This window comes from Onychomys torridus, chromosome 21 (genome assembly GCF_903995425.1).
Source record: "Onychomys torridus chromosome 21, mOncTor1.1, whole genome shotgun sequence".
NCBI lineage: Eukaryota > Metazoa > Chordata > Mammalia > Rodentia > Cricetidae > Onychomys > Onychomys torridus.
In genome coordinates this window covers 35,084,734-35,112,651 of record NC_050463.1, presented here as the reverse complement: position 1 = coordinate 35,112,651, position 27,918 = coordinate 35,084,734, and the positions used below count along the sequence as shown (strand labels likewise).

General features: G+C 47.2%; 1 protein-coding gene across 1 annotated transcript; it reads right to left on the bottom strand.

The window, feature by feature from the left end:
- Positions 1-5,546: 5,546 nt before the first annotated feature.
- Dnajc27 (DnaJ heat shock protein family (Hsp40) member C27) lies at positions 5,547-27,530 on the bottom strand. Its single transcript, XM_036170806.1, has 7 exons — positions 27,233-27,530; positions 24,006-24,088; positions 20,973-21,042; positions 18,881-19,045; positions 18,096-18,218; positions 9,033-9,193; positions 5,547-6,207 (listed from the first exon to the last, which is right to left on the bottom strand). The coding sequence occupies exons 1-7, from the start codon at positions 27,320-27,322 to the stop codon at positions 6,075-6,077; spliced, it is 825 nt and encodes a 274-aa protein (XP_036026699.1). The 5' UTR covers positions 27,323-27,530; the 3' UTR covers positions 5,547-6,074.
- Between the last annotated feature and the right edge of the window lie 388 nt (positions 27,531-27,918).

Sequence of the window (27,918 nt, the reverse complement as noted above, 5' to 3'; positions counted from 1 at the left end):
GGGTCTGTCTGCTGCTATCTGTCAGGCCACACACCCACAAACTTCTGGAGACTCTCCTATCTCCACCTCCCATCTCACTGTAGGAGACCATGGATTGGACACTTACTGTGGTTGTTTGAACAGGAATGGCCCCCAAAGACTCATGTGTTTGAATGCTTGGCCCATAGGGAGTGGCACTATTATGAAGTGTGGCCTTGTTGGAGGAAGTGTGTTACCATGGAGGTGGGCTCTGAGGTCTCATATATGCCCAAGTTACGCCCAGTGTGGCAGTTTACTTCCTGCTGCCTGCAGATCCAGATGTAGACTCTCAGATCTTTCTCCAGCACCACATCTGCCTGTACGCTGCCATGCTCCCCACCATGATGATAATGGACTAAACCTCTGAACTGTAAGCCAGCCCCAATTAAATGTTTTCCTTTATGAGAGTTGACATGGTCATGGTGTCTCTTCACAGTAACAGAACATTTGCACTTCTGTATATCCAGCTTTAACTTGGTGTCTTAGTCAGTGTTCTACACCATGACCACAGCAACTCTTATAAAGGAAAGCATTTAACTGGGGCTGGCTTACAGGTCAGAGGTTTAGTTCATTGTCATCACTGCGGGGAGCATGGTGGCATGCAGGCAGACATGGTGCTGGAAAAAAAAACTGAGAGCTACATCCTGATCCAAAGGCAGTGGGAAGAGAGGGATATTGGACCAAGCTTGAATTTCTGAAACCTGGAAGCCCACCCCAGTGACACACCTCCTCCAACAAGGCCACACCTCCTCCAACAAGGCCACATCTCCTAATCCCTTTCAAGTAGTGCCACTCCCTGATGACCAAGCAAGTATATGAGCCTCTAGGGACTCTTCTTCTGTTGCTGTTTTTTGAGACAGGGTTTCTCTGTGTAGCCCTCTGTAGACCAGACTGGCCTCGAACTCACAGAGATCCACCTGCCTCTGCCTCCCAAGTGCTGGTACTAAAGGCATGCGCCACCACCACCTGACAATGGAGGCTATTCTTATTCAAGAACACACGTGGGTTCTGGCAATTTGAATTTGGGTCTTTATGTTTATATACCAAACATTTTACCCGTGAGCCATCTCCCCAGCCAGTTTAAGGTATTCTTAAAAATCAGAATATACTCTTGTAATTTGAGGAGTCTGTAGGTACAGATTTAGAGTGTGGATTCTGGAACCCAGTCGCCTTGGGTTTGAATGGCTTTCTACATGGCCTTGGGAACTCAACCTCTGAGTCAGTTTCTCATCTGTCAAGTGCAGGTAGTAGGGCTGAGGGGATGCCCCAGGGAGTAAAGTGTTTGCTCATAAAAGCTGAGTTCAATTCCCAGGACCCATACTGGGGGGCTTGGGGAGCAGGGGAGCATGGTGTAGTAGTACATGCCTGTAATCCTAGTACTGGGAGATGGGAGACTCCGTGTAGCTTGCTGGCTAGCCAGTGCAGCCCAATCTGTGAGCTCCAGGTTCAGTGACAGAGCCTGTCTCAAAAGATAAAGTGATAAAGAGAGACACCTGGCAATGACCTTCAGCCTCAGCATACTTGTGCCCACATGTACACCATAGGCCCATACACACACACACACACACACACACACACACACACACACACACACACAATGTAGATAACAACATAGTGTGCTGACTAGCTGAGCTGAGAGTTACATTCCTGTCCCCTGGATTTATCTCTGTGGCCAGGGAGGACAGACGGGCCCTGTAAGAAGTGAGGCACTTGGAACATGTGTGCAAGATGTGCAGTTCTGAGAGTGAGGAGGGCCCTTTTCTGGGGTCTTGGAATGCTAGGCAGACCAGAGTCTACATGAGAACGAAAAGCAAAGTTCTGCTTTGCAGCCTTCAGAAACAGGCCGCTTCTTCCAGATTGGTCCTCCAAGACTCTCCAACTGCAGTGATGCCATCCTTCAGCTTAAGGGTTTGGTTCATTTATTCACTACACTAGTAAGTTATTCAGCACTACTTTTGGGAGGTGGGGGGATGGGAGTGATGCTGGGCATTGAACCCAGGGCATCATTTAGTCTAAGCACAGACTTTCCCACTGAACTGCACCTTTAGCTTGGTCTGTACTATTTCAAAATGAGTTAATAGTCTCATGTGAGCTACAAAGCCACACTAATTGAGTCAGACTGGCCTAAGGGTCCAACAAATACAATTCTCTGCATTTTTCTCATTGGAGTCCTAACTGAGAGGTCTTTCTCTGCTTTTCTTTGCTTTGTTTTTTGAGGTGGGGTCTCACTGTAGAGGCTGGTTGTCCTGGAACAGGCGACACAGACTAGGATCTCCATGGTCCCCTTGTCCTGAGTGCTGGGGTAGACTATAGGCACATATCACTATACATGGCTCATGTTTCTGAGAGAGGGTCCTCTTTGTGACCAAGGTTGGCTTCAAACTCATGATCTTCCTGCCTCAGCCTCCTGAGTGCTGGGATTATGGTGAGCAGCATGTCTCGCTGATGAGGAACTGGACTCCTGTTTAGTCTAGTTTACACCAAAGATCAGGGTCTCGACAAATCAAGGCAGCCAGCAGACCAGGGTTTGCTATTTGACTTTTACTTTATAAAAATACATAACTTAAATCCATATGACACTCTGTATACAAGACATAAACAACTGGTAGATTGAACACTTTCAGTTATTTCAAAAGAAAGCAAATATGTAAATTACTTTTTAGGAGCATTCACAGTCAAGGGAAAGAATGTGCAGAGAGCAATCGGTGCAGGGAACTAACCCAAGCTGCCCAACTTCCCAGTCACAGACCTTCCACCAAGAGCCTTTCTTTACCAGACAGTTCAGCACTGCACTGTGTGACAGACACAGCCACTGTCCGCCCACACCACAAGTGAACACAGTCATCCTCCCCAGAGGCAGTTAACAGCACAACCAACGTCCAGGGGCACTACCCATGTCTAAAACTGTGCTCAGCACCAGGAGGAGGAGGAGGAGGAGGAACAGCTTCTTGCTTGTGCGGCCTGCAGTGGAAATTGCTTAGCTTGATTTTACAACTAAATTAACTTTCAAAAGTTTTCCAGAAATGCTGGGGGACTTCGCTCTATGGCCTGCAGTGTGAGGGAAGTGTCATTCCGGGCCTAGAGGAGGGCACTGTCCCTGCCAAAGGCAATCCCCTCATCCTCCCGGGCAGCTGCCACTCTAGGTGGAATAGCCACTTGTCCCTGATCCAGAGCTGCCAGGCATTCCTTGCTTTACTCTGATGAGCTTTCAGCTGCCCAGCCACCCAGCTGCCCAACCTATGGCTCACTGACCATCTAGCTGCCCAACCTATGGCTCACTGAACTAAGAACTGGGTACTAGTTTGCAGTTATAAAGAAGTATTTATCACTTGAGATTTCAATCAGTGAGAATGTACTAGAATAAGTTTCCTGAGGTAAATACAAGCCTTACAGAATGGTGTATAGTTTATAGGATGCCAGCGATTTTATCCTCAACATCTGGACTCTTAAGTTGACAGGCTGGTAAGACCACGGACACACTGAAATGGGAATAAAGTGGCAGTGCTTACGTAAGAGAAGAGTGGGGAACGGCCCTTCTGAGGGAGGCACCAAGGAGAGGCGTCTCGGACACACGGCAAGAGTATGTTCTAAAGGCTGGAGATGGTTGGAGGAGGGACTCGGAGATGCACCCAGGACTTCCAGCAAGGTGAGGAGTGAGCCTTGCTGATGACTCAGATGCACAAGACATGGCTTTTCTCTAATAACAGCTGGTCAAATGTTTTATGCCTTTTGGGGGACACGAGGTCCTTTACAAAAGTTCTCAGCCGCTGAAGTGGCTGAGTTGCGACTCCTGCTGATATTCTGAGATCTTAACTGGGTAAGGAGTTTTTAAAGAGCATGAAGGAAAAAGCACACACCTGCACCAAGAATTTAAATGAACGCAGGGGTCTGTGCGGGTTTCAAGAAGCTAAGGTTCGTTTTGAGGCATGCTTTGATGGTTCTAAAGCCCTGCTGCTGGATTGTAGAAACCAGAAACCCTGGGACCCTGAGGCTCAACCTTCTCATTTTATCGACATATATAAAGTAGAATACAGCCACCCTAAATGTTAATAAGGTCTTAGAAACAGAGCCTCAAGAGCTAAGAGTCAAGCCCAGGCTACATTTCAACACATCACTCTGAGGGACAGGAAAGGGAACACTGAAGTGCTCTGCTGTGACTGTTCATCTGCCCGTGTTGTTGAATAGGTGTCTTTAACAACCGTATCAAAGACTGGGGCCCACGCTCGGGCTGACAGCCCCAAGCATGATCCCTTATCCACGTGACCCCACCTTGTCCAAGAGCGGTTGGGTAGTGGGGTGCATGAGGCATGCGGGAAGCCTCAAGCAGAACTGAGGCCCATAGAACCTTGAGTGGAGTTCTCGGACCAGAAGAAATCATAAAGCCACATATCTGAATCCATGAAGGACAACACTTTTAAGCTCAGTATAGCTGAGCACAGCCATACAAAGTGAGGCTGCTATGGTGGAGGGGAATAATTCAGAAGACTGCCGTGGCTTGTCTTCTTGGGTAAGAAAGAGATTATCTGGCAACCATTATGGGACAGGTGTTTAAAGATCACAGTCTAGTAATGGTTTTATGTCCTTCAGAACTCCAGTTAGCACAGGTGGCTGCAGCTAAAACTCTGAGAGACACAGGAGTGAGGGCAAGCAGCGAGCCAGCTCCCCCACGCTGTGAGGAATGCAGGGCTCCATCCAGCCCCATCCTGTGGACCAGGCAATGGCATGAGGAATGCATCTCTACGCAAAACGAGTTCTCATGCTCATAGTTTAACAGTCTCTTCAGAAATTTGGAGCCCAAGCAGAAACTGTAGAGATTCTGCCCTACCCAGGCCCAAGATGTCCCACTGTGCCCCAAAAAGGTCATACTTATTTCAAGTCAGCTGAGCCTAGGGCAGCGCCAGGGATTCAAGGAGAGAGGTAATGGCAGATGTGGGGTATAACAATAGAGTTGGGCGAGAAGAGAAACGGATTAACACTGGTGCCCAAGAAAGAGACCTGCGTATGCAAGAGTATCTGCCTGCCTCTCCCACCACCTGTGGTGAGGAACAAGGAGAGGGACAAGGTGGAGGGAATAATCCAGAAGGATTATTGAGGGACCCTCCTGGTGCCCAACACAGCTCAGCTGGCCTTTCCCTGTGTGGTGTGGCTGAGTGCATACTCCCGAGTCATCTACAGCACGCCTTCTCAGTGGTTCTGTCTTGGCCTCTGGTCCCTCGTTCCCAGGGGCACAGCACTCCTTGCTGCTTGCTACTAGGGCAGAGCAAAGACCTAAGATCCAGAGCAGGCTTCAGGGTCCCCAGCTTCTAAGGGCACTCACTACCTTTCTCTCTCAGCGCTGGCTTGTTTCTCCCCCTGCTGGCTGAAGAAGGAACAGAGTGAACGAATGTCCTAGAAGGGCAGGCCGACAGAACAGTGTCAACTCACTTTACAGTCTTCTTCAAGGGTGCTTTGCTTTCCCCTTTTCTTCTCTGAGAGAGAGTCTCGCACATAATCCAGACTGGCCTCAGACTCTCAATCATCCTGCCTCGGCCTCCTGAGTGCTGCTGGGATGATAGGCACGTGCCACCATGCCTGACTCTTAACTATAGCCGAGAAACGGGGATGCTAAGCCCCCGGGGCGGGGTGCTGTCCACTCTCTGCTGTCCTTCTCCTTTCTGATTTTATTCCCTTCTCTATGATGGTACATGGATGGATGGGCCGGGGTGGGAGGAGAGGCAGGTGAGCCAAAGCGTCCTGCTGCCCTCCCCGTCTCTAGAGAAAACCTCATGGACTTTCAGAAGCCAATGCCTAAGTGATGCTACAATTACGAACACCGAGTTACCTGGCAATAAGGAATGAAATGCAGTGCATAGGAGACGTGGGGCTCTCCCTCACACAAAAGCAGGTCATCTCGCTGCGAAAGGCCCACAACATGGTACAGGCACCCACACTATTAACTTACAAATGACAGCACATGAGGGAACCGAACGGTGAGCATCTGGGAAGGAAAAATCCACGTTGGTTATTTCACCTCAGGGGAGTCTGCACTTGAGGCCGCCTGTCGCTTCCTCTGCCTTCTACTTGATGTTTTTCAGGAGGGCTGTCCGGGCATTCACAACCGCTTTGAAGGCGTCTTCACTGCCAGGCGCTACACATTTGTCTGGGTGAAGCAGCACAGCCAGCTTCCGGTAGGCCTTATTGACTTCCTCCCTGCAAAAAGCAGCCGAGCTCTGTCAGTAACCAGGCTGGCCCCAATCCTGCATCCCAGCTCCCATGTAGCCATTTCCTTTTCTCAAAGGTAGGATAAAAGACTAGAAAACAACAAACAAACATAGGCCCTCTACAAGTAGAAAAACATAGTTGGGGGTTGGGGTTTTGGCTCAGTGGTAGAGCGCTTGCCTAGCAAGCCCAAGGCCCTGGGTTCGATCCTCAGCTCCAGAAAACAAAACAAAACAAAACAACAACAAAAAACAAAAACACAGTTGTGAGTTAGTCTAGAAGTCAGTCCAGGAAGTGCCAGCCACTGCCAGGCAGCTCTAGATACTGAAGGGGCAAGAGCAAGCCTTCTCTAACTGAAGGGATGAGAGCCTGGGCACCAGGGAAAATCCCTCGGGAGAAGCTTCTGGAAGAAGAGGGGCTTGTAATGAGCACAGGGTGGGGGATTCGGAATGCCGGGAGGAACTGGCGGAGAGATTGGAGCAGAGAGCAGATGTGTGGCCTCCAAAGCAAAACATGGAAAACACTGGGTTTGATTGACAGTACAATCGTAGGCATTCTGTGGCAACAGGCGCGAGAAAGCTGTTTCTCAAAGTTGAGAGGCAGGCAGATTACCACAGAGCAAGTTCAGATGGAGGCGTCTGTGAGAACAGCCAAGGGGAGGGAGCACATACAACGGGAAGCAGTCGGTGGGAGCAGCTGATGTGCCCAACACCCACAGAGAAGATAGAGGAGGAGCTGAGGGATGGGCGGGCTGGAGACGGCTGGAGATCCTTCGCCATCCCCACTCCTAGCCACCCTCAGGTGTCAGGCTCCTGCAGGGTCCTGTCACGTCAGCCTCTGTCCCCACCCACCACATGGCTTCACTTCCCAAGCTTCTGTCATCAGAGTCCTGCGATCCCGTCAGCATGGCATGGTGCTTCACCCTCCTGTTTCTGTTGGAAGGACTTCTCACGGCACTCTCCCCGTTACCGAGATGCCCCTTGCTGGCGTGGAGATGGCAGAAAGTCTGGTGTCCATCCGGAGAGACTAAGGTCTGGGGTCATAGCAATAAGTCCCGTGTCTTAGGCATACATGCCAGAGCTCCACCTGTTGCTGGATGAGTCCTTCCGAATTGTCTGGTTCTAGTTTTGCATGTTACATTCTTTTTTTTTCTTTTCTTTTTTGGTTTTTCGAGACAGGGTTTCTCTGTGTAGCTTTGGAGCCTATCCTGGAACTCGCTCTGTAGACCAGGCTGGCCTCGAACTCACAGAGATCCGCCTGACTCTGCCTCCCACCACCACCTGGCTGCATCTTATATTCTACACATGCAATGTGTAGTCTTTTCTATGCCATGTGTTTGTGTGGTGTCTGAATACCTAGAGGCCAGAGGTCAATGCCAGCTGTCTTCCATCCCTCCCCACCTTATTCTTTAAGTCAGGTCTGTTAAGTCTCAACATGGCTGCTTTGGCTACACTGGGTGGCTGGGAAGCTCCAGGATTCACCCATTTCCACCCTCCCCAAACTAGGATTCACATACGCTGACATGCCTGGCTTTTGTATGGGTGCTGGAGTGCCAACTCGGGTCCTCACTCTTACGTAGCAAGCACTTCATCCACTGAGCCATCTTCCCAGCCCCTACATATGCAATCTTGGTACTGCTTATCAAAGGCATTCTCCTTCGTGGAAGGAATTAGAATGGCCAGAGTTTGTATTTATCCAAAGACCCTGTGTCCTTGAGGTGAGTACACATCCCCTCCTTCTCCAAGATGGAGTCTGGGGCAGAGCCAAGGGAGCCACTGATTTGGGGAGCATGTCTACATGGGCTCAGTGTTACGCCTGGCCCCTGCACTGAGAGCCTTTCCAGATTTACAGGCACAGAAAAGACTCTCAAGGGAAAGTTCCAGAGAAACAAGATTGGTGCAGGTTGTGTGTCAACAGTGTGTCACCTACAGATGGTAAGTTCAAGAACTGTAAGCGCACTTGGCCCCAAGCAAGTACCAGAATTCTCTAGAACTGAACACTCTAATGTTCAAGGATTTGTCCCAAATGCGCCAATGCCATTTGATAGACACAGTTGTAGAGATAAACTGTGTTTATATGGGTTAAGGAAACAGAAATCACAGCGGCTCTGGAATATACCAGAGCTGTGGTAGTCTAGATAACCAAAATCAATAAAGAGCCAACCATCTTCTTCTTCCACCGCCATGCCCAGCTCTTCCTAAATAAATCTTCCGAATAAAACAGTAACTACACATTACCCAATCACAGCTGGGACCGAGCAGTGTTCATGAGAAAGGCAGTTGGGCCGACAGTGTTCCGGGGCTGAGAGGCACCACTGTCTGCCGGGGCCTCAGTGATCCCTCACTGAACACCAGTTTCCCCAGGCAAATGAGAGCACGTTGAAAAAATTGTTCTTCTTCTAAAAGTCTGTGATTTATGAATTGTTTCTTGTGAAGTTTTCGTGTGCGAATTTTTTTTTCCAGAGCTGAGGACCGAACCCAGGGCCTTGCGCTTGTTAGGCAAGTGCTCTACCACTGAGCTAAATTCCCAGCTCTTGTGAAGTTTTCTAAGGTTGAAGAAGATTCTTGCTCAACAGTCGAAGGTGGAGCAAGCCACTTCGTCAAGTGTTTACGCAAACACGGCACAGCTCACTCAGCAGGCGAAGTGCCTTCTGTTTGGTTTCTGTGTTGTTAGTGGGGCAGAGTCCCCATGAGACTCATTTCCACACAAGCTCGAGTTTCCAGTCAGTCAGAAGAAGAAAGATGGCGTAGCACTTTAGGCAACAGAGCCTCGGCTCTTCCAGAACGCCGCCCTAAGCACCCTAAAGCCCTGCTTACCTGGAGGCCCCGGGTCTGACTCCCAGCATGTCCCAGCTGTCCTTGCTATTTCGAATTCTGCGAATGGCATCTGCTTGTTCTTTGGTGAAACTAGCGTTGTTATTGGCAGCAGGGCGTTTCCCGCCATTCTCACACAGGTCAACTATGGCCACATAAAAGGTCTGCAGGGGAGACATCCCAGAGAAGTGGTTCTGAGAACTAAGAGCCCCTCTCACACAGCCAGTAACTTTTCTTTCGTTTGTTTGTTTGTTCAAGACAGGGTTTCTCTGTGAAAAAGCCCTGGCAGTCCCGGAACTCACTCTGTAGCCCAGGCTGGCCTTGAACTCACAGAGATCCGCCTGCCTCTGCCTCCCGAGTGCTGGGATTACAGGCGTGCGCCACCACCGCCTGACCCACTTCATTAACTCTTCAAAGTCAGGAGTAATACACTTCACTTGGAAGATTTTTCTCACATGACTGAACTATATTTATATCCATTCCCTTGGCGCTGAGGGATAGACCCCAGGGCCTTAGTACACTACCCAACCCCCAACTACATATTTTTACAATGGAAAAGCTAACTTAAAATTTATTAGTTTAATTTAAAAAATTAGAATGATTCATAATTCTACCCTCAGAGAAGCACATTTGAAGTTGGTAATAGATGACCACTGTTAAAAATCCAACAGTAATCTCAAAACTTTCTCCCTGATGCAGGCACATTAGCATACTTTAGTATCCCTACAGAAAGGTCTCCTACCAGCAGATGTGGTACACAAATACACAAACATTCACACGGAACGATGCTTAGCAGCTTGCAGTTCCCCACATGATACACCCTGTGCGGGCCTGGTGATGCACGCCTGTCATCCTGGCTACTTGGGAAGCTAAGGTAGGAGAAGCAGGAGGTCAAGGTCTACCCGACCTACAGAGTGGGCTCAAGGCCAGCCTCAGTGACTTCATGAGACCCAGTCTCAAAACAAAAAGTGAAAAGGAGACTTGGGATCAGCTCAGTGGCAGTGTGACTGCTTAGCCTGAGCAAGGACCTGGGTTCAATCCCTAGATCTGCCTTGGAAACGTCCTACATTTACAGACCCTCTTTGCTCTCTAGTGACTCCAGTATCCTATTATGTGGCTATTTATTTAATTTATTTAATTCCCTATTCCTGGACTAGCCTGTTATTTTAAGTCTGAGTGACTCCAGTATCCTATTACGTGGCTGTTTATTTAATTTATTTAATTCCCTATTCCTGGACTGGCCTGTTATTTTAAGCCTTTCGGTCACTGCAGACAGTATTGAATCGTTTTGGTTTTTTTGGTTTTGGTTTTGGTTTTGGAGACAGGGTCTCTCTCACACTGCCCAGGCAAGCCCTGATCTAGCTACACAGCAGAGGGTGTGAACTCATGATCTCCTGTCTCTGCCTCTTAGTGCTGGGATGGCAGGTGTGCATTACCAGTGCAGCTCTGCAGTGTGTTCCTGGGTGAACTCAACCTGAGTTTTCTGCAAGAACAACATGTGCTCTTAACCTCTGAGCCTCCTTTCTGTAATTGTAAGTAGAGTGAGTCTCTCTCCTCCCTCTCCTTCCTCCCTCCTCCCCCTCCCTTCTTTCTCCTCTCCTCCCTCCTCCCCCTCTCTTCTCTCTCCTCCCCTCCCTCACTCCCCTCGAGCTAGGTAGATACTGTACACTCCCAGTGCCTAGAACTATTTTAATTGGTGTACTTCCTCTTCCCTTAGTTTCTCTTCAAATATCTTCCACTCTTTCAGATTCTTCAACAGCGCCTTTTATCTCCTTCTGTGAATGTATCTTTGGGGCTGGGAACTCTGTAGTTAAGCGTGCACTGCTCTTCTAGAGGACCGGAGTTTGGTTCCCAGCACCCATGCTAGATGGCTCACAACTGCCTATGACTGATGCCTCTGGCCTCCTCACATCACACGCAAAAACACATACACACAATTAAAAGAAATCTTTAACAATGTATCTTTCCCATAAGCTCCTCTTTCTCATTTCCGGGAACTGCAAACCACTGGGAACCTAACAAGAAACTCGACATCCAGAAAGAAAGAGCATCATGGGAAAAGCCACCAGACCAGGACCACAGGGTGCTGGTTCATGTGTGTGATCTTAGGATTACCTTTGCTAGCAGAGTCAGAACAGACAAAACCGCCTTCCTGCTGGCACAGTCTCTGTTAAGCGGTAAGAAATCGAGACAATGCTTATGAAACCGAGTCACCAGGAGAGCCCAGCTCCAGGCCTACCTACAGGGCAGTGCTACTGTCTCTTCTTGTCAGCCTACCATCGTGTCTACCAAGAAGCAACCAGAAGGAGAAAAGCACCAAGAAGGGTCACAGTTCACAAACATCACTAGCATTAGGGTTGACATTGCCTGGAATGAACTTGAAATAGAAATATATAGGTTCTGTGGGCATGGGTAGTTATTAGCACTCGTGGTGCTAGAAGACCAGCCGTGAGGTCAAAGTGATAACTCTCAGGTCTTAGCTCCATCCATCCCATGCAGAGGGCTAGAGCTCCTGTCGACCATCCAACAGATCAAAGGCACAGGCAGCTACTTTCAGGCAGTGGACGGCAGCAAGGATGAACTACCGAGAGACAAGCACGAACCCTCTTCCTAGAGGCCCTATCTGGAGCGTGCAGACACAAAGCCCCACTGGGAGAAGGAGGCAGAGGCAGAGGCCAGAGTCTAAGGCTACAGCAGGGGCAAGAATCAGCAGAGCAAGCTGTTGGGCAGAAGGGAGCTGGGCAGAACTGGGCCCACTCTAGCGGGGGGCTTCCTTGTGGGTTTGTAGATAAGAACTAGGTTACTCATACGAAGATTGAGGCCACCTGAGGCTTGCCAGACAGGAGCTGAGAATACAATCCATATTTTCTAGGGGAAGAGCTAGCCCAAGACACCCGAGCTTGGCCTTCCCAGAAGACCTAATCAACACTCCTGAAATCCCCCTGGGGCACCACAGAAAGGCTGTACCTTAAGAACTTCACCCATCCTAACCACACCCAAAGCCAAGAGGCAGAATTGGGAAGCTGAATCCTGCTAAAATAGAAGGTTTAAGAAACACTTTGGGCTTCCTTTAGATCTCTGACACTAATGCAAAACTGCAAGCTTACTCGAATTCAGTGCAATCTGCCTCCTGCAACAAGAAGGACATTCTTCTGGAAAGACAGAGAAATCGGCAGAGTCTCTACAATGCACTCTCCACAGATGTGGTACCCAATCAATCCATTACTACCACACAAAGAAACAAGAAAACATGACCCATGTCAGGGAAAGCAGTAGTATAGTGATATTTTATTTGTATTGAAATGTGATTTTATTTGTATGTCAATAAAGTTGCCTTGAGGTCAGAGCAAGCCAGAGCAGAAGCTGAGCAGTAGTGGGGCACGCCTTTAATCCCAGCACTTGGGAGGCAGAGCTAGGCGGATCTCTGTGTGTTCAAGGACACAGCCAGCATGGCAGACATGCCTTTAATCTCAATACCAACCATAGAAGACCTGGAGGTCTGTACAAACAGGCAGTGACAAGGAGGTCATGTGGCTGGGTTTACAACCAATGAGAAAACAGAACAGAAAGTCTTTAAATAGACAGGACGCATAGAAGTAGGTCTCTTGCGGAGAGGAAGAACCGTAGAAGCAGTGAAGGGTAAGGTTTTCCGCTTTTGCTCTGACCTCTTGGTTTTTAACTCTGCAATCGGTTCTGTGTTTCTTATTTAACAAGCCGGATACATCTACAAATGGCACCCAACGTGGGGCAAGAATTTCCACCTAAAACCTGAAGAAAAAGATTCTAAGACGGAGCTAAAAACAGCTTCCTAGTTGTCTCTCTCAAGTTAGCGGCAGCCTGCCGGTTTGAGCTACTATGGCGGGTTCCTGGCGTGTGCGTCTGACATGCAGTGTGGCGGGAATGAGGAGTCTATAAGCAACACTTTACTCTGCTGCGTGGTAGATTTAGCCTTTGCTAGTTTTAAAAAAAAAAAGTTTCTGGGCTATGCACTGCTTTGACAGAACTGCTTCTGACAGTTGATAGTACACATGGCTCCAGACCCAGAGCTGGCGGTAAACTGTACCATCGCCATGTTGGGAAGCTGAGGTGGGCGGAGCCAGCAGCCACAATGGTGTTTCAGTCTTACAAAGATGGATATTACACAGAGAATCTGGTTTATGTTGTCTTTGGAATTTTTAACTGCAGAACAAGATTTGATTGTAAAAGATGTTGAGTTAAACAAATATGTAAATTTTAAAGGTACCTTGACTTCAAAATTTGGATATAAGGATATGTTGCTTTGGAAAAGAGTCTCTGCTTTTGTTTCCACAGAAAGCCAGAGGCTGTGGATTTGTTCCAGGTTAAGATACATCAGGTTTGATCAGCCAAGACCACCTGAAAGGTCTCCGATGACACCATGGCCCAGATGATCCAACATCCAAAATGGTTTCAAGGCAACTGGCTCAGAGGTTCACCCTAATGGACTACTCCATAATCCTAAAATTTTCTTTGTGTTCCCATAAGATTACAGCGCCCCTCCTCCAGCAGGAAGTAGTAAGAAAAACTACGCCCACATTCCCAAAATTATCAAGCTGGCTTTGGAGATGGAATTGGCTCTCTCCTTCTCTAAACCCAGACATATTGCTAAAAGAAAAGGTTAAGAGATTCTTGTGTCCCAAATCAAAAGAGCCCTCTGGTGTGGGACAGACAAAAAACAATATTTTTCTTTAAATCAGGTTGATTATAAATGAGATCTCTTTCTAAAGAAGAAAGGGGGAATATGATATAGATATAATAGGATGAATGGGTAGATTAGGGAACTTACTTCTAAAGAGCAACAACTTGTTTAAAATGTTTTACATTGGTATAGACTTTAGTCTATTGATACAAACTTAAAGTTAATTTTGTTATACTGTGTGCATATTTCTACTCATGTTTAAGCTATTATGTTTGTATAGCTCATTTAAATTGTAATGGATAATTAAAAATAGATTAATAATTAGTCATCTATGATAATCATACTCGTAGCCATGTTAGTTAAGTCTTCTAGGTATACATAGAGATATTTCAGATAGATAGGTAATCTTCAAATACTTCAAAGACCTACAGAATATGGCATTTAAAATACTTTTAAAATTTAGACTTTCTGGACAGTGAGACATGTCTGCTCCTGGCAGCACCAATTTACTTCAGAGAGGAGGATGGGCATTGAAGACTCTTCATATGGAGTTCATCTTCACACCTTGGCAAAAATAGCCATTTGGGCAAGAAACTGTTCTTGCCTGGACTGCTTGATCGACTGGACATGCAGGACCCATAGAAAGGTGACCACTGAACTTTGCTTGGCAAAATGGTGTTTCAGGTTCCTGCTTCACAGAGGAAACTGCCAGACATTCTACAGGACACTGAGAGAAGTGATCGAGAGACTCTAGCCCTGTGGGCTGAAGACAAATGCCCCAACTTTACAAAGGGACATTAGGTGACTGTCCAGGCTGCCAGCTATCTCTGTCTACCCTGCAAGACTCCTGAAAGTTGCTTGCATCCTTTTCCTGGTTCTCAGGTAATATTATATCCTTCTGAGGTCTTTGATGTGGTTGAAGACTAGATAGTTATAATTTCCTCAGTTATGATAAAAGATAAGTTAGATATAAAACCTTAGACTCACAAATATAAGATAGATAGGATATCTTCTTTAATATTGTAACTGCAATTCTTGCTTGATAATTGTTTTGTTATATGTAATTTTACTATGTAAAAGTTAAAACCTTCCTTACAAAAAAAAAAAAGAAAAGGGGAAGTGCTGTGGATATCGCTCTGTGTAAATAAAGTTCTGATTGGCCAGTGGCCAGGCAGGAAGTATAGGCGGGACAAGAGAGAAGAGGATTCTGGGAAGCAGAAGGCTGGAGAGAGACACCACCAGCCGCCGCCATGAGAAGCAACATGTAAAGACACCGGTAAGCCACGAGCCATGTGGCAAAGTATAGACTAACAGAAATGGGTTAATTTAAGAGAGAAGTAGATAACAAGAAGCCTGCCACAGCCATACAGTTTGTAAACAATGTAAGTTTCTGTGTGCTTTCTTGGTTGGGTCTGAGCGACTGTGGGACTGGCGGGTAAGAGAGATTTGTCCTGACTGGGCCAGGCAGGAAAACTCCAACTACAAAAGTAGTAACTGACCCCACGCTGGTTCAAATACTGGACTTGGCAGACTTCACAACAGCTAGCTGTGAGAAATACTGAAAGGAAATAAAGAAAAATACACCTAAAGAATTAAAGGAAAATATATTAATATATCTTTTTAAAATATCTTATTTGGGCACTGAAGAAATTGCTCTTGAGAGGACCTGGGTTTAGATCCTAGCACCCACAGGGCAGCTCACAACTGCCTGCAACTCCAGCTCCAGGGGACCCAACACCCTCTTCTGACCTCTGTGGGTACCAGGCAATCTCAGAAATGAACAAATCCCAGGCAGGATACATATAAAGAGAGGCACACCTCAGCATAGCCCAGCTGCTGCAAACAGACTCTCCAAAGCATCCAGAAATGGGAAAACGTGCAATATGGACAGAGACATTAGACTGTGAACATGGCTTCCACCTTATGAGACACACAGAAGCCAGAGAGAATGGAATTTAATCTATAGGGTTTTTTGTTTGTTTGTTTTGTTTTGTTTTTCGAGACAGGGTTTCTCTTTAAAAAAGCTTTGCGCCTTTTTCCTGGAACTCACTTGGTAGCCTAGGTTGGCCTCGAACTCACAGAGATCCACCTGCCTCTGCCTCCTGAGTGCTGGGATTAAAGGCGTGCGCCACCACCGCCCGGCCCATCTACAACGGTTTTGTTGTTGTTGTTTTCAGTGAGTCGACTCAATGCTATTCCACAGTATAGGGATATATAGGACTGGGTAGCTGGGGAATCACCTAATTTGCACTAGACAGCACACTCCTATCATAAGGCTCCTAATACAAGTCTTAGCTATCTTATGTGGAAGCGCGGTCCCATCGTAAAGCCCCTAGCACAATGTCTCATTACCCCATGGGAAGCAAGGGAAAGCTTCTGCAGGAAGCTGTGTCCAGGGTCACACTGGAGATAAGTCAGTCACCAGGCCAAGAGAGAGTCTCCAAATAAGGCCGGGTAGAGAACAGGCCACCTTCTGGGGGGGGGGGGTGTCTATGCTGCTGCCAGGCCATGGTAGACTGACCAGCACAGTCTCCCAGCAGGAAGATGCCATTACCCTGATTTGCATAGTGAAGCATTGTAGATGTGTATTGAAGGATCACAAATAATGCACCGTTAAAGTACTGAGTTAGAAGAAAAGAGAAGTGTAGTCTCTCACAGTTACTGCACTCGCTCTCTGAGATGCTTTCATATGAGAAACAAAAAGAACTGCCACACACCATCACACATGTCAAGTAAGGTGAGATGTGTAAATACCAGAACTGCCAGAGGTTACCTGAGTGGCCGTGCGCCACAGATATGCCACACACCCAGACCAACGTGCTCAAATGAACAGGAAGCACAACAATCCAGCATCACCCTGCCAGTCAAGACGGCTCCCGGCTCCCAGGAGGAGCGGCCTCTTGTGAAAGGAAATCCAGAGAAAGCATCAGTACAACCCCAGCCAGCAGTGAAGATGACTCTGTGCTGGAGTATTGTATTAGGAGCCTTATGATAGCTACACTATCCAAAAGGCTGAAAATTCCACAAATGCCAGACACAGTCACAAGAAGAAAAATAGTTTATTCACACCACCATTTCCAAATGGATCTATAATCAAGCCCTGATTCTATTACTTCCTGTTTTAAGTAGCCCACATCCCCTAAATGATACAAAATTAATGGCTTTAAAAAGTGACATCTGGAAGCCAGTGGTAGTGTACACTTTTAATCCCAGCACTCGGGAGGCAGGGGCAGGCGGATCTCTGAGTTCAAAGCCAGCGTGGTCTACAGAGCAAGATCCAAAAGAAGTGACATCTGGGGTTAGGGAGCCAGGAGCAGTGGCTGGTGCCCACAGCCCCAGCACTAGGTGGGAAGTAGACGAGTGGATCCTGGTGTCTGTGTGGCTGTGAGCTAATCTAGATGAGCTCCAGATTCATGGAGACACACCAGCTCAAAAGGTGGACAGCAAGAGAGAGAAAGACATTTGACATCTACCTCTGCACACCTGAGAGTACACTAATACATATTATGTTCAAGCCTACGCACACACCAAGAAATGACCTTCTCAGGCTGCCATGTGAGCACATCTGTTGCCTTTTGGATTTTTATGCATGACCCCTGGATTCTGCAATGATGGTCTCCTCTTCTCTAAGCTAACTGTGACCTCCGTGAGCTGCTCTGTGAGTACAGGGTTAGATACCTTCATGCACCAAGGCAATTTGCTACAGCAAGGCTGCATATGAATGTAACACCATTATCCAAAGATGGCTTTGAAGAAAAATCTTCATCCCAGTGAAGTAGCACAGTAACTTTCTAACCCAATGACCACCACAATCACCTGGAGTGTTTGTCAAGGCACACTTTCCTGGGCTCTAGTCAGGGGTGGTGGTACACGCCTTTGAGCCCAGCACTCAGGAGATAGAGGCAGGTGGACCTCTGTAAGTTTAAGGCTAGCCTGGTCTACATAGTGAGTTCTAGAACAGCCAGGACTACATAGTGAGACCATGTCTCAAACAAAATAAAAGTAAAATATCCCTAGACTCCATGGCAACTGAGGTTTCCAGAGGTCTGAAGCAGACGTTGTGTGTTGAAGAATTACCCCAGGTTCATTGTGACTGTCTACGTGCTGGGATTAGAATCACTGTGGAATGTCTGTGAGGGCTTTTCTAGACTGGGTTAATGGCCTGTACTCTTCAACTGCGACCTACAATAAACCCGTCGCCCGTTCCTTAACTTGCTTTTGACAGGTTATTTGATGGCAGTAATGGGAACAGGAGCTAAGACACCAGGTGACCTACAATAGAGAGCAGACAGATCAATCACCTCTCTCTCGCCACATCTCCCTTTCTTCTTTGACAAAGTCCCATGTCTGTTCTGCCCCTTGGGATCTTAACTATAAACTGGCATGGCTAGATCAGGACGTCTGGTTACCTGGAACATCTCACTGATTCCCTCTCCAGTTTGTGCTGATGTTTCGAAGTACAGGAAGCCCCTGCTTTCAGCCCACAGGCGGCCCTCGCTTTCATCGACACAGCGGTGTTTGGTGCAGTCAATCTGAAATACAAAGTCGGGAGGGGACAGAGACAAGATCCGCCCTTGTCCCACACACCAGGCCCAGTGACTCCTCATCATGGAGCCTCATGGCAATGTATACAATCCCCAGGCTAAACAGGACCAAGCAACAAAAACCCATCAACTGGTTTCCTGTCTAGTTTAGGTTGTATTTCCACTTCCTCCCATGGGAAAGCAGCTGCCATGTACTTCTGTGAAAGTTACTTCATGATCTGTCCTACCCAAGGGGCCACCTTCTGCTGTCTGCCATGAGCAACCGCTCCCATCAAGTCAAGGTATGGATATCAGGCTTTTCCTCATTGTCCCCAGAGTGCTTCCTCAAGGTGGACACCAAGGGAAAAAATGAATAAAAATCCAGTCAGAGACGTTTTCAAAGGCTACCAATTACTGATTTCCATGTTAAAAAACATGCACACTCCCCCAGTGTGCATGTGCATCTATGTTTGAAGACCGAATATGAAGTCTCAGTAAGCCATCCAGGCTGGCCTGAACTCTCTACATAGCTCAGGTTGGCCTCTAGTTCATAATCCTCCTGCCTACAGTTCCTGAGTCCTGGAATCACAGGCTAAGCTACACATCCAGCTCTTGCCTTTCCGTATCCTCAAATTCACAGCTGTGTTAGCAAACCAATTCAAAGCAGTTACCTTGTTGGCACATACAACAAAGACAATATTGTCCATGTTCCCGTGAGATCCAAGCTCCTGCTTCATTTCTGCCAGCCATGAATCCAGGGCATCAAACGAGTCTTTCTGTCCAACGTCATAGACCAGTATCACACCTTGTGTGTCCTTGTAAAATTCGTTCCGTACCTTCAGATGAAGAGGCACAAGGTGTTGGCTCTGTGATCTTTGTAAGAATGCAGCTCACAGCCATTAACTTAACAAAGTGTGCCCTTTTTCATATGCATAGTACTCATTAGTATAGCTCAGCATTTACTGGCTTTTAGAGGACTATATATAAAATCAAAATGAAACAAACCAATCTGTAGGTGAGGAGAATTTTTTTTAGCAGAAAACAGATCACAGCTCCTCAGAGGCAGCACTCTCTAGCCGTTGGCAGACTTAGAAGACAGTCCTGTCAAGATCTTCTCAGGAAGGTAGGCAAACAGTCACAATTAGGAACAATGCTGCCACCACACAAACACCACATCCCAGAGTTTACCCAGCATTCCAGGCAGAGCTTCCCAGACTGTTCCAGGGCTGTACACCAATTTCCAACCCCAAACTCAAGAGTCCAGTGTAACCAGAAGGTCAGGAGCGCAGCTGAGGAGGCGGGCGGCTCTGGGTTCACGCCACTAGAAGTCATGTGACATTCATGCCCACCAGAAGTCGTGGGACCTTGGGCAAACCCCGCAACCTCTCTGTACTTCCCGTCTGTAAAAGAGGACCCCAGCCCTAGGACTAGGTGAGGGCATGAAGGCATCACACTGAGCATGGCGCCTGGAAAAGCACACATACGAGCTCCTCTCCCTTTCTTCCTTACATTCTGTCTGACTGTCCTGAGAGAATTCATCAGAAATGGCAACTTGCCTCTGGGACACAGTTGCAGCTCTCAAAAGAGCTGACAAGAAGAGGGTGAACTCAAGTGGTCGAGGCAGTGAGACGTTGGGTGGGCTGGAATTCGGGTAGGAACCTGGCAGAAAACACAGCTCTATGTTCTTTTCACAAGATCCCCGAATGCACTCCGACTCACTCTAGCTAAGGATTCAGAAGTCAAGAAGCAGGGGATGGCAGAAATGCCTGTTTTAGCAGCGCTCAGGAGGCCGAGACAGTGATTGGGAGGTTAAGGCCAGCGTAGGCTATGTAGTGAGTTTGGGCTAGTCTGAGCTATCTAATAAAACGGGGGGTGGGGGGTGAGGGGTGGGGTGGTGGTGGGGGCATTTATCTTTCACACTGGGCATGGGCTTCGGAGCATTGACAGAAACCTTGACCAAGAACATGAGGTTCTAGGATGACCTTAGAGAAACCTAAGAAGCAGCCCACCACAGTGAGAAACAACAGCAGAGCCAGTCCTGCCTCCAAAGAAAGGATGGCTGGAAATGTCTAAATGTGCTAACGGCCCTAACTTAGAGATTCAAGAAACTGGGAAAAGGCCCAACAGCCAGATCCAAAAAAGATGCACTGAACCGAGTGAAATGAAGTGCAAACATCACCTCAGTGTGTGTGGACATGTGAGGCAGGCGATGCTGAGGGGGATTCCGCTGCACTCACCGTAACTCGGGCTCTACCTTAAGAAATAAAGCCAAGGCAAGCAGAAAGGAGGGACTAACCAAGATAAGGACTAAAGCAAAGTGGCCGAGCCAGCAAGCAGGTCACCAGCAGGAAGTGCATGACTGTCTAGAGACTGCTACACAAATGACGTAAACCAAGCAGGGCTGCTCTGCTTTATTCCAGGAAGTGGCATGGCTGGGGGGTGACAGGAAGGTCACACTAGGCCCTGCTGTGAAGGAGTGACCCTGCTGAGCTGTTCCAGCCACAGTGGACATGAATATTAGCCACTCACACTCTGGGCTGAGGTCTTAAGGTGGAAATGTCGAATTCATTCAAATGTTTAAAATGTTAGCCACGAAACTGCCCATTTCGACTCCAGGAAAGTGTGAGCAATCAAGGAGTATCCACTAAATTGAAACTCAGAAGGCAAGTCACTAACACGAGCTAAATTTTACCCATGATTTGAATTACCTCCCCACTGTCTCCAAGGCCGAGACTGGATGTAAGCTCTCTAAGGCTTTCTTACCTCATAGAAGAAGGGGTGTCCAGCCATGTCGAAGATGTTAACTTTGATTTCTCTGTCTCTGACTTGGACCCTAAATATTCAAAGGGAAACAGAGTCACATTTCCAGAGGCTTTCTTCATCCTCTTCTGAACTCCAGGTAATCTTTACAACAGAAGCCGGTAAACTGGCCGACAAGCCTGCCTCCCTGCTACAGAACACTGAGCTCTGACTAAGGACCCATCTTCCATCTCATACTTCAGTCCGCAACCCTGATCCAACAAGCTGCCCCCACCTGCAAAAGGATGATCCCAACTGAGCTTGCTGATTGTTTATGTCCCCTGGGATGGTCATAAGACCCTCACCCGAGTATCCAGCTTCTCCCTACCTCCTGGGTATGTAACTCTGCCTTAATTGCACATGGCTCTGGGGAAAGGGTAGCGTATACAGGCTGGGAAACACAGGGGGCAAAGGGCGCCATCTATGCAGCTATGGGGAAGCCCTTATCTCAGCTGGTTTCTAGGGCAACCTTTTGGGAGAGGAGCATCCACACCACAGGCAACCCCTCACCTACGCTCTAGAAGCCAAACAAACACAGTGGTTCCCTAGGTGGAGTCTCGTCTTGCTTTGTCATTGAGACCTTGAGAGGAGGGGTAAATATTACTTATATCTCCCCTGGGAAGGAATTTTAGCACTACTCATCACGGAATAATCATCTTAAAAAAAAAAAAAAAAGTAACAGGGCTGGAGAGATGGCTCAGTGGTTAAGAGAACCGACTGCTCTTCCAGAGGTCCTGAGTTCAATTCCCAGCAACCACAAGGTGGCTCACAACCAACTTGTAATGAGATCTAGCGCCCTCTTCTGGCCTGCAGGGACACATGCAGGCAGAATACTGTATACATAATAAAAATAAATCTTTAAAAAAATAAAGTAACAAACAGAATAGTCTACTGAGTAACCCAATGCACCCTGTCTCAAAATAAATAAACAAACAAATACATAGGTCACAATTCTATGGCATCATACAGCAATTTCCATTTCTTAGATAAACTAGGCACTGGTATGGATTCTGAACGAAGGTGCCTTAAATAGCATGTCCTACCACATTACTGATGAACTCCATGCTCTGAAATAGAAAAAGTAGAAAGAAATACAGATTTCAAATGAAGAGCTTCCTAACTTTCTCAGTCAAGAGCTACAGACTCCACTTGAGAGAAAATGTAGAAAGACACCTTCTGCAGCCCCCAGCTGACAAATGGCCATAGAATTTACATGGAACTCTTGGGTTCTACTTTGCCACTGACCTGAACTACTTAAACAGTCTGGAAGGGACATACATAAACTTGACCTTGCCCTTCAAACAACTGACATTCTGCTATAGATACACCTCACCAATTTTATCGACCTCCTTGAATATTGCCTTCGTATTCTGATATGGAAATATTTTCACCTTTAAATGTATCTGTCTAACAATATTTCTCGAGCAGTTACTAGGGAGAAACACTGTACCAGGTACTTGGAGAAAACACACAAAAATCCCTTTTACAGCGCTCACTTTGGATGAAGGACATTAAAAAACAAAACAAAACACCTGACTTACCAGGAAACTCCCTCCCTCCTGGCTAGCTTACAAAGTACTAGAAGATGCTCGTCAGGTTGCTGGGGGAGAGAAGAGATCATGATCTCCCTAGTGGTGGACCCTCCAGGCTACAATATCAACCTGCCTGGTGTTAACAGTGGCATGGCAGTTCTGAGGGTAACCAGCCAACATCTTTGATTAGCTATGAGGCCTGCTCTACAGGAGAGCTTTCATGCCTGATGCTGTAAACCTGGTCAAAAGCCATGGCTGGGAGATGACAGAGGGAGGATACTGCTGTTTTGTTCAATGATCATGATGTCAAACTACCTTCTCAATATTTATTTTAGAGCCATAGACTTGTGTTGTTCTCAGCTTTGGTCAGAGAAGCTTCTTGTGATGGGTAATACAGAAATGCCTAACTGGTCAAACGCCAAGTATAAGTAACTATGAATGCTTCCTTATGGATAAATTGTCTGTATCAGCCTCGGCTGAGCCAGTACAGGGAGCATCAAGCAAGAGGCGGCAGAAAGAATGTCAGAGCTGGCAGGTAGGGAACAAAGATGGGAAATGCTGACTTTGGTTATGACATGACAGATCAGCTCACAGACCCTGGGGTCACCTGGACAAGACCAGATCAAGCCAGTCAAAATTCCAGCATGGATCAAGGACCTTGGGTCCCACCTCGGCAGAAGAGCGACTGGTATTTGGTGGCTGCTGAGGGAAGGGGAGTATCTTTTGGGAATGTGGCCACTGGTAGGTTGCCCGTGCTAGTGGATGGCCTCACACCCATGCACATGCGTAGATAATGGTGAATGATATGATCAAAATACATTATACAAATGTATAAAACTTTCAAAAAATAAATACAAATACTAGCAAAAAAAGAATTGCTCTTTCTCAAAGTCAGGGATAATAAATGTACACAAATAACACAAGCACTCTACAGTCAGGCCTGCGGTTCCACGTTTAAGAAATGTGCTCTTTACCCCAATTTTACTCTTCGGGGGCATTTCTCTTGTTGCTTTTATCCTCTCTCCAACCATTCTAGATTCACTTCCAAATAAATCCCCACTTACCTCCAACTTCATTATTCTCAGATCTGCTGGATTCCAACAAGTTATCAAGATCATAAACCAACAACAGACAAAACAGTCTTAAAACCCACTTGCTGGCAGAACCTGTGTACATAGAAATCTGTCCTAAGAAGCCCCATCTGCCATCTAGGCTTGTGTTTGCTCATCGCTACCAAGCCCACATCTAAAACCAGGTCTGCACTGGCAGGTACCTAATATACTGGCTGGCTGAGAAGATGGCACCACATACCTGAAGAAGTCCCTTAGCCCCATCTTTTCCAATTTATCTTCAAAGCCTCCCTTTCAGTGCAACCCACACACATGTTCTGATGTAGACACAGACTCTCTCAGGACACACTCTGAGGATCTGTGTCATGCACAGGCCAGAGGAACAATATACTCACTTGGTGACTCCATAGTCAATTCCGATTGTCGCCAGGTACTTGGACACAAACCTCTTCTCACAGTAGCGCTTTATAATGCAGCTCTAGAAAGGCAAGAAGGTGTGCATTTGGTGATACACACTGGGAAGATGTGTGAGCTAACACATTCCTTCACTAGACTTCCTTCAGTCACCTCACTGGAAATCAGTGTTTTCAAATGCTAGCTGACATGGAGGTGGGTGCCTGCAACTCCGACACTTGACAAAGAGAAATAGAACAATCAAGGGATGGAGGCCAGCCTCAAGCACACAATACGCTGTCTCAAAAATAAAACAAATCCCCCAAAGACAAAAGAAAAGAAAGCATCTGAAATAAGTATTTTAAAAAACGAGGGTTTTATTTGTGGTTTGTTTTGAGAAGGTCTCACTCTTGGCTGACCTGGAACTTGCTATGAGGATCAGGCTGCCTCGTGCCTCTGCCTCCCTAGTGCTGGGATTAAAGGCACAAGCCACCAACCAGGCCACAAGTGAAGATTTTAAAGAAAAAAAAAATTGAATTCTTACCTTCAAACTAAATCTGGATGTTTTCAGTTTTATTCCCAATCACTGTTTCTACTCAAATATCCTGTCATCATCTAATTCAACATGTCTCCAAATGAGCCTGTCTTGCTGACATCTAGCTCTGTTAATCAGGCCATCATTTTCCCATCGACAAAGGACCAAATGATTAAAGTCATATTTGATTCAAGGCCCAAGTCTAAGTCTATATCATCATTATCCTTAGTACCAAAACAAAAACATCCCAGATGGATGAATAAAATGTATTACATCCACATGATGGAATATACGTCTACGATATGAAGAACATACTGATATACACCACAACAAAGATTCACCTTATACGAATTATACTAAGTAAAAGAAGTCTGCAGTAAAAGAACACATGTGACTCCACTGATATGAAGTAGCCAGAATAGGCAAATCCACAGAGGCAGGAAGTGGGTTAATGGTTAGGGGACACAGGGAGAGCCTGCTAATTGCTACATGGTTTTTTGTTTTGTTTTGTTTTTTTCCAGGGGATGATGAAATTGTTCTATAATTGATCACACTAATGGTTTCACAACTCTGTGAATGAACTGAAAATCAGCGAACTGTATGTTTTAAACAGTGATTTCTTTGTGAATTACACCACATGAAGGCTTTTGTTTTAAGTTTAAATTTTATTTGTAATTATGCATGTCTGTGGATGTCTGTAGATGTCTGCAGATGTCTGTGGATGCAGACACATGTAGGCGGCAATAGAATACAGAAGAGGGAGTTAGATCCCCTTCAGCTGAGATACAGGCAGTGTGAGCCCCATCTGATACAGGAGCTGGCAACTGAATGCTGGTCTTCTGCAAGAGCTGCAAGTGCTTTTAACAGCTGAGCCCTCTCTCCAGCCCACAGTAAGGCTTTCTTCATTCAAGAATTTTTATGATTTTTCATCTTTGGGGAAGAAAAAGGTTATTTCCAATATTTTTTTCTTTTTCCCTCCAATTTTATTTTGTCTGTCTGTCTGTCTGTCTTATATGTATGTGCCCCATGTCTGTCTGTGTGTGTCTATTGTATGTATGTGCCCCATGTCGAAGGTCAACTTTTGGAATTTGGAAAAAAGGTTCTCTACTTCTACTATGAGCTCTGGTGACCAGATGAGATCACCAGGCTTACACAGGAAGGGCTTTAACACCAGCGCACCCCCAACCCCAAGGGCTTATTCCTTTCTATGTGGGAAACTTGAAATTTCTCAGTGTACCCTTGTTTATATTCTATTCAACTTCTTGCATTGACAATGTACCCCAAAGCCCCACGCAAGTTTTCAAAGTGTCCTATGATCTGGCATCACCTAACGTGCTCATTCATCATTGACCTCCTGTCTTTTTATATATTACGCTAATTTTGACAGCATATTTTTTAAAAATAGTAGTGAATAAAAATGATGGTTAAGGTTTTATTCAATCTATTAAGCACATTGTCCAAAGCTGTCCAACTTTTATCTACACAGAAGGCCAAAATTTAGGTAGAAACGGGAGTTTTAATTAAGCATATGGATGTCATTCTTCAGTAGCCATCCATTTTTCTATTCAGGACCTGGGGCTCGCTGATTAGGCTAGGCTCGTTGGTCCACGGCTGCCAGGGGTCCACTGGTCTCTAAGGATGCGCCACTATCTCAGGTTTTTGCAGAGGTTCTGGGTAGTGTTTTTCACGTTTGCACAGCACCAACTGAGCTATATCCCCAAATCTCTTTGCTTCTTAAACCATAGTTGGAACAATTTTAATAGTCAATAAATGTTAAACTTCAACGAACATTTTGTTAACACATACACAACAGTACCTAAGTAGTAGGCGACACTGCTAAATATTCACTGAGCATCTAAGCGCAGCCCACTGGTTTAAATATCCCCATTAGCAGGTCTCTTCTGCATCTGCCAGAGTGTAGACACCGCTTCTAACCCCCTCCCTGACACTGATTCGCCGACCTTGGGATTCTTCATCAACAGCTTCCGCTCATTACGGGAGAAAACTTGTGTAAGAATAGGCATCTCAACTCATTTGGGAAAAGCCTTAGGTCACCGCTGCCCAGCTAAGAGGAAGTTTAATAGCTAATATGCAGCAGACAGAACACACAGAAAGACGGTACGGGGAGTCGGGGGAGGCTTCTCTGAGAAAACGGGGACGTGACTTTATGCGAAATTAACACAAAAGCAACGTAGGATGCTGGGCAGCCAGTGCACGTCCCCTGAAACACATTAAGTTGTTAGGTTCTGGTGATGGGAACGCGGACTTGCAGGCTCTCCCTGGCGACGTTTTTCTGAATCTACCACCCCATAGGCATCCCTTTAAACGCCCCAACTAGGAGGCATCGACTCTCCCCACCTGCATGTCCTGGACCCCTCTCTGGGAAAGCAAATTTTGGTATCTAGGCTACACATTTGGGACCTAGGCCTCCTTACTCCCTTCAAAATACAAAGGTCAGAGGCCACCCCAGGCACCTTCTTATGGGCAGTGACGTTAGTAAAGAGCGTGCAAACCCAAAGGTCAAAAAGGTCAAGATAGTTCAGCGGAGACCGCAAGCCCCTGGTGAGCGCAGGGATGCTCGGGGAGCCGGGATGAGGCGGGGCTTCGGGCTGCTGAGTGGCCGCTCTCTCAGCCAATGGGCATGTCTGTCCCGGGCACGCGGAGGTCCCGCCCCTCGCAGCCTGCCATACTCACTTTCCCCACTTCGGCGTTGCCCATGGAGATGACTTTGATGCGGAGGGACTTGGCTGGCTCTTTCCGCTTCGGCGGCACGTTGGCCTCCATCGCCCTCGCTCTGCCGAGGCTGCCGTTTCCGGTGTCCTGCTGCACCCAGCCTGCCCGTCCCTCAGGCCTCCTCGCCCAATGGCGGAGCCGCTGCGCTCGTCACCGCCCCGGTCCCGCGGCTCGCCATCCCCACCGCTGCCTGGCCGCGGACGGACGCGGGCGGTTGGGAAGCGGCGAGCCGCGGCGGGCGAGCCGAGTCTCGCGATGACAGCGCGCCGTGACGTCACTGCGGGGCTTGGCGTGGGGGGCACGGAGGGCTGGAGGTCCCGGTGGTCCGGTGCGGCGGGAGCGCGCCTGCCGGAGGTCGTGCTTCGCTGCATGGTCCCCAGGCTTGGTCTGCACTTCGTGGCAGAAACAGAGTGGCTGTCACGGGGCGTTTCTGAAATGTATTAGTGTAAGGCCCAGCCACGCCAAAAAATTCTAAGCGAACCATGGCTTTTTTTTCCTGCAATCTTCGCCGATTGGGTGCCCCTGCTGCTTCCCCGTCTCCATCCTTGCAGTGACCCCCTCAGTTTCTGCAGGGGACCGATCCCAGGATCGCGGTGGATTCTGCGGATATTCCAGTCACACGGAGATGGTGTCGTTAGCAGGGTGTC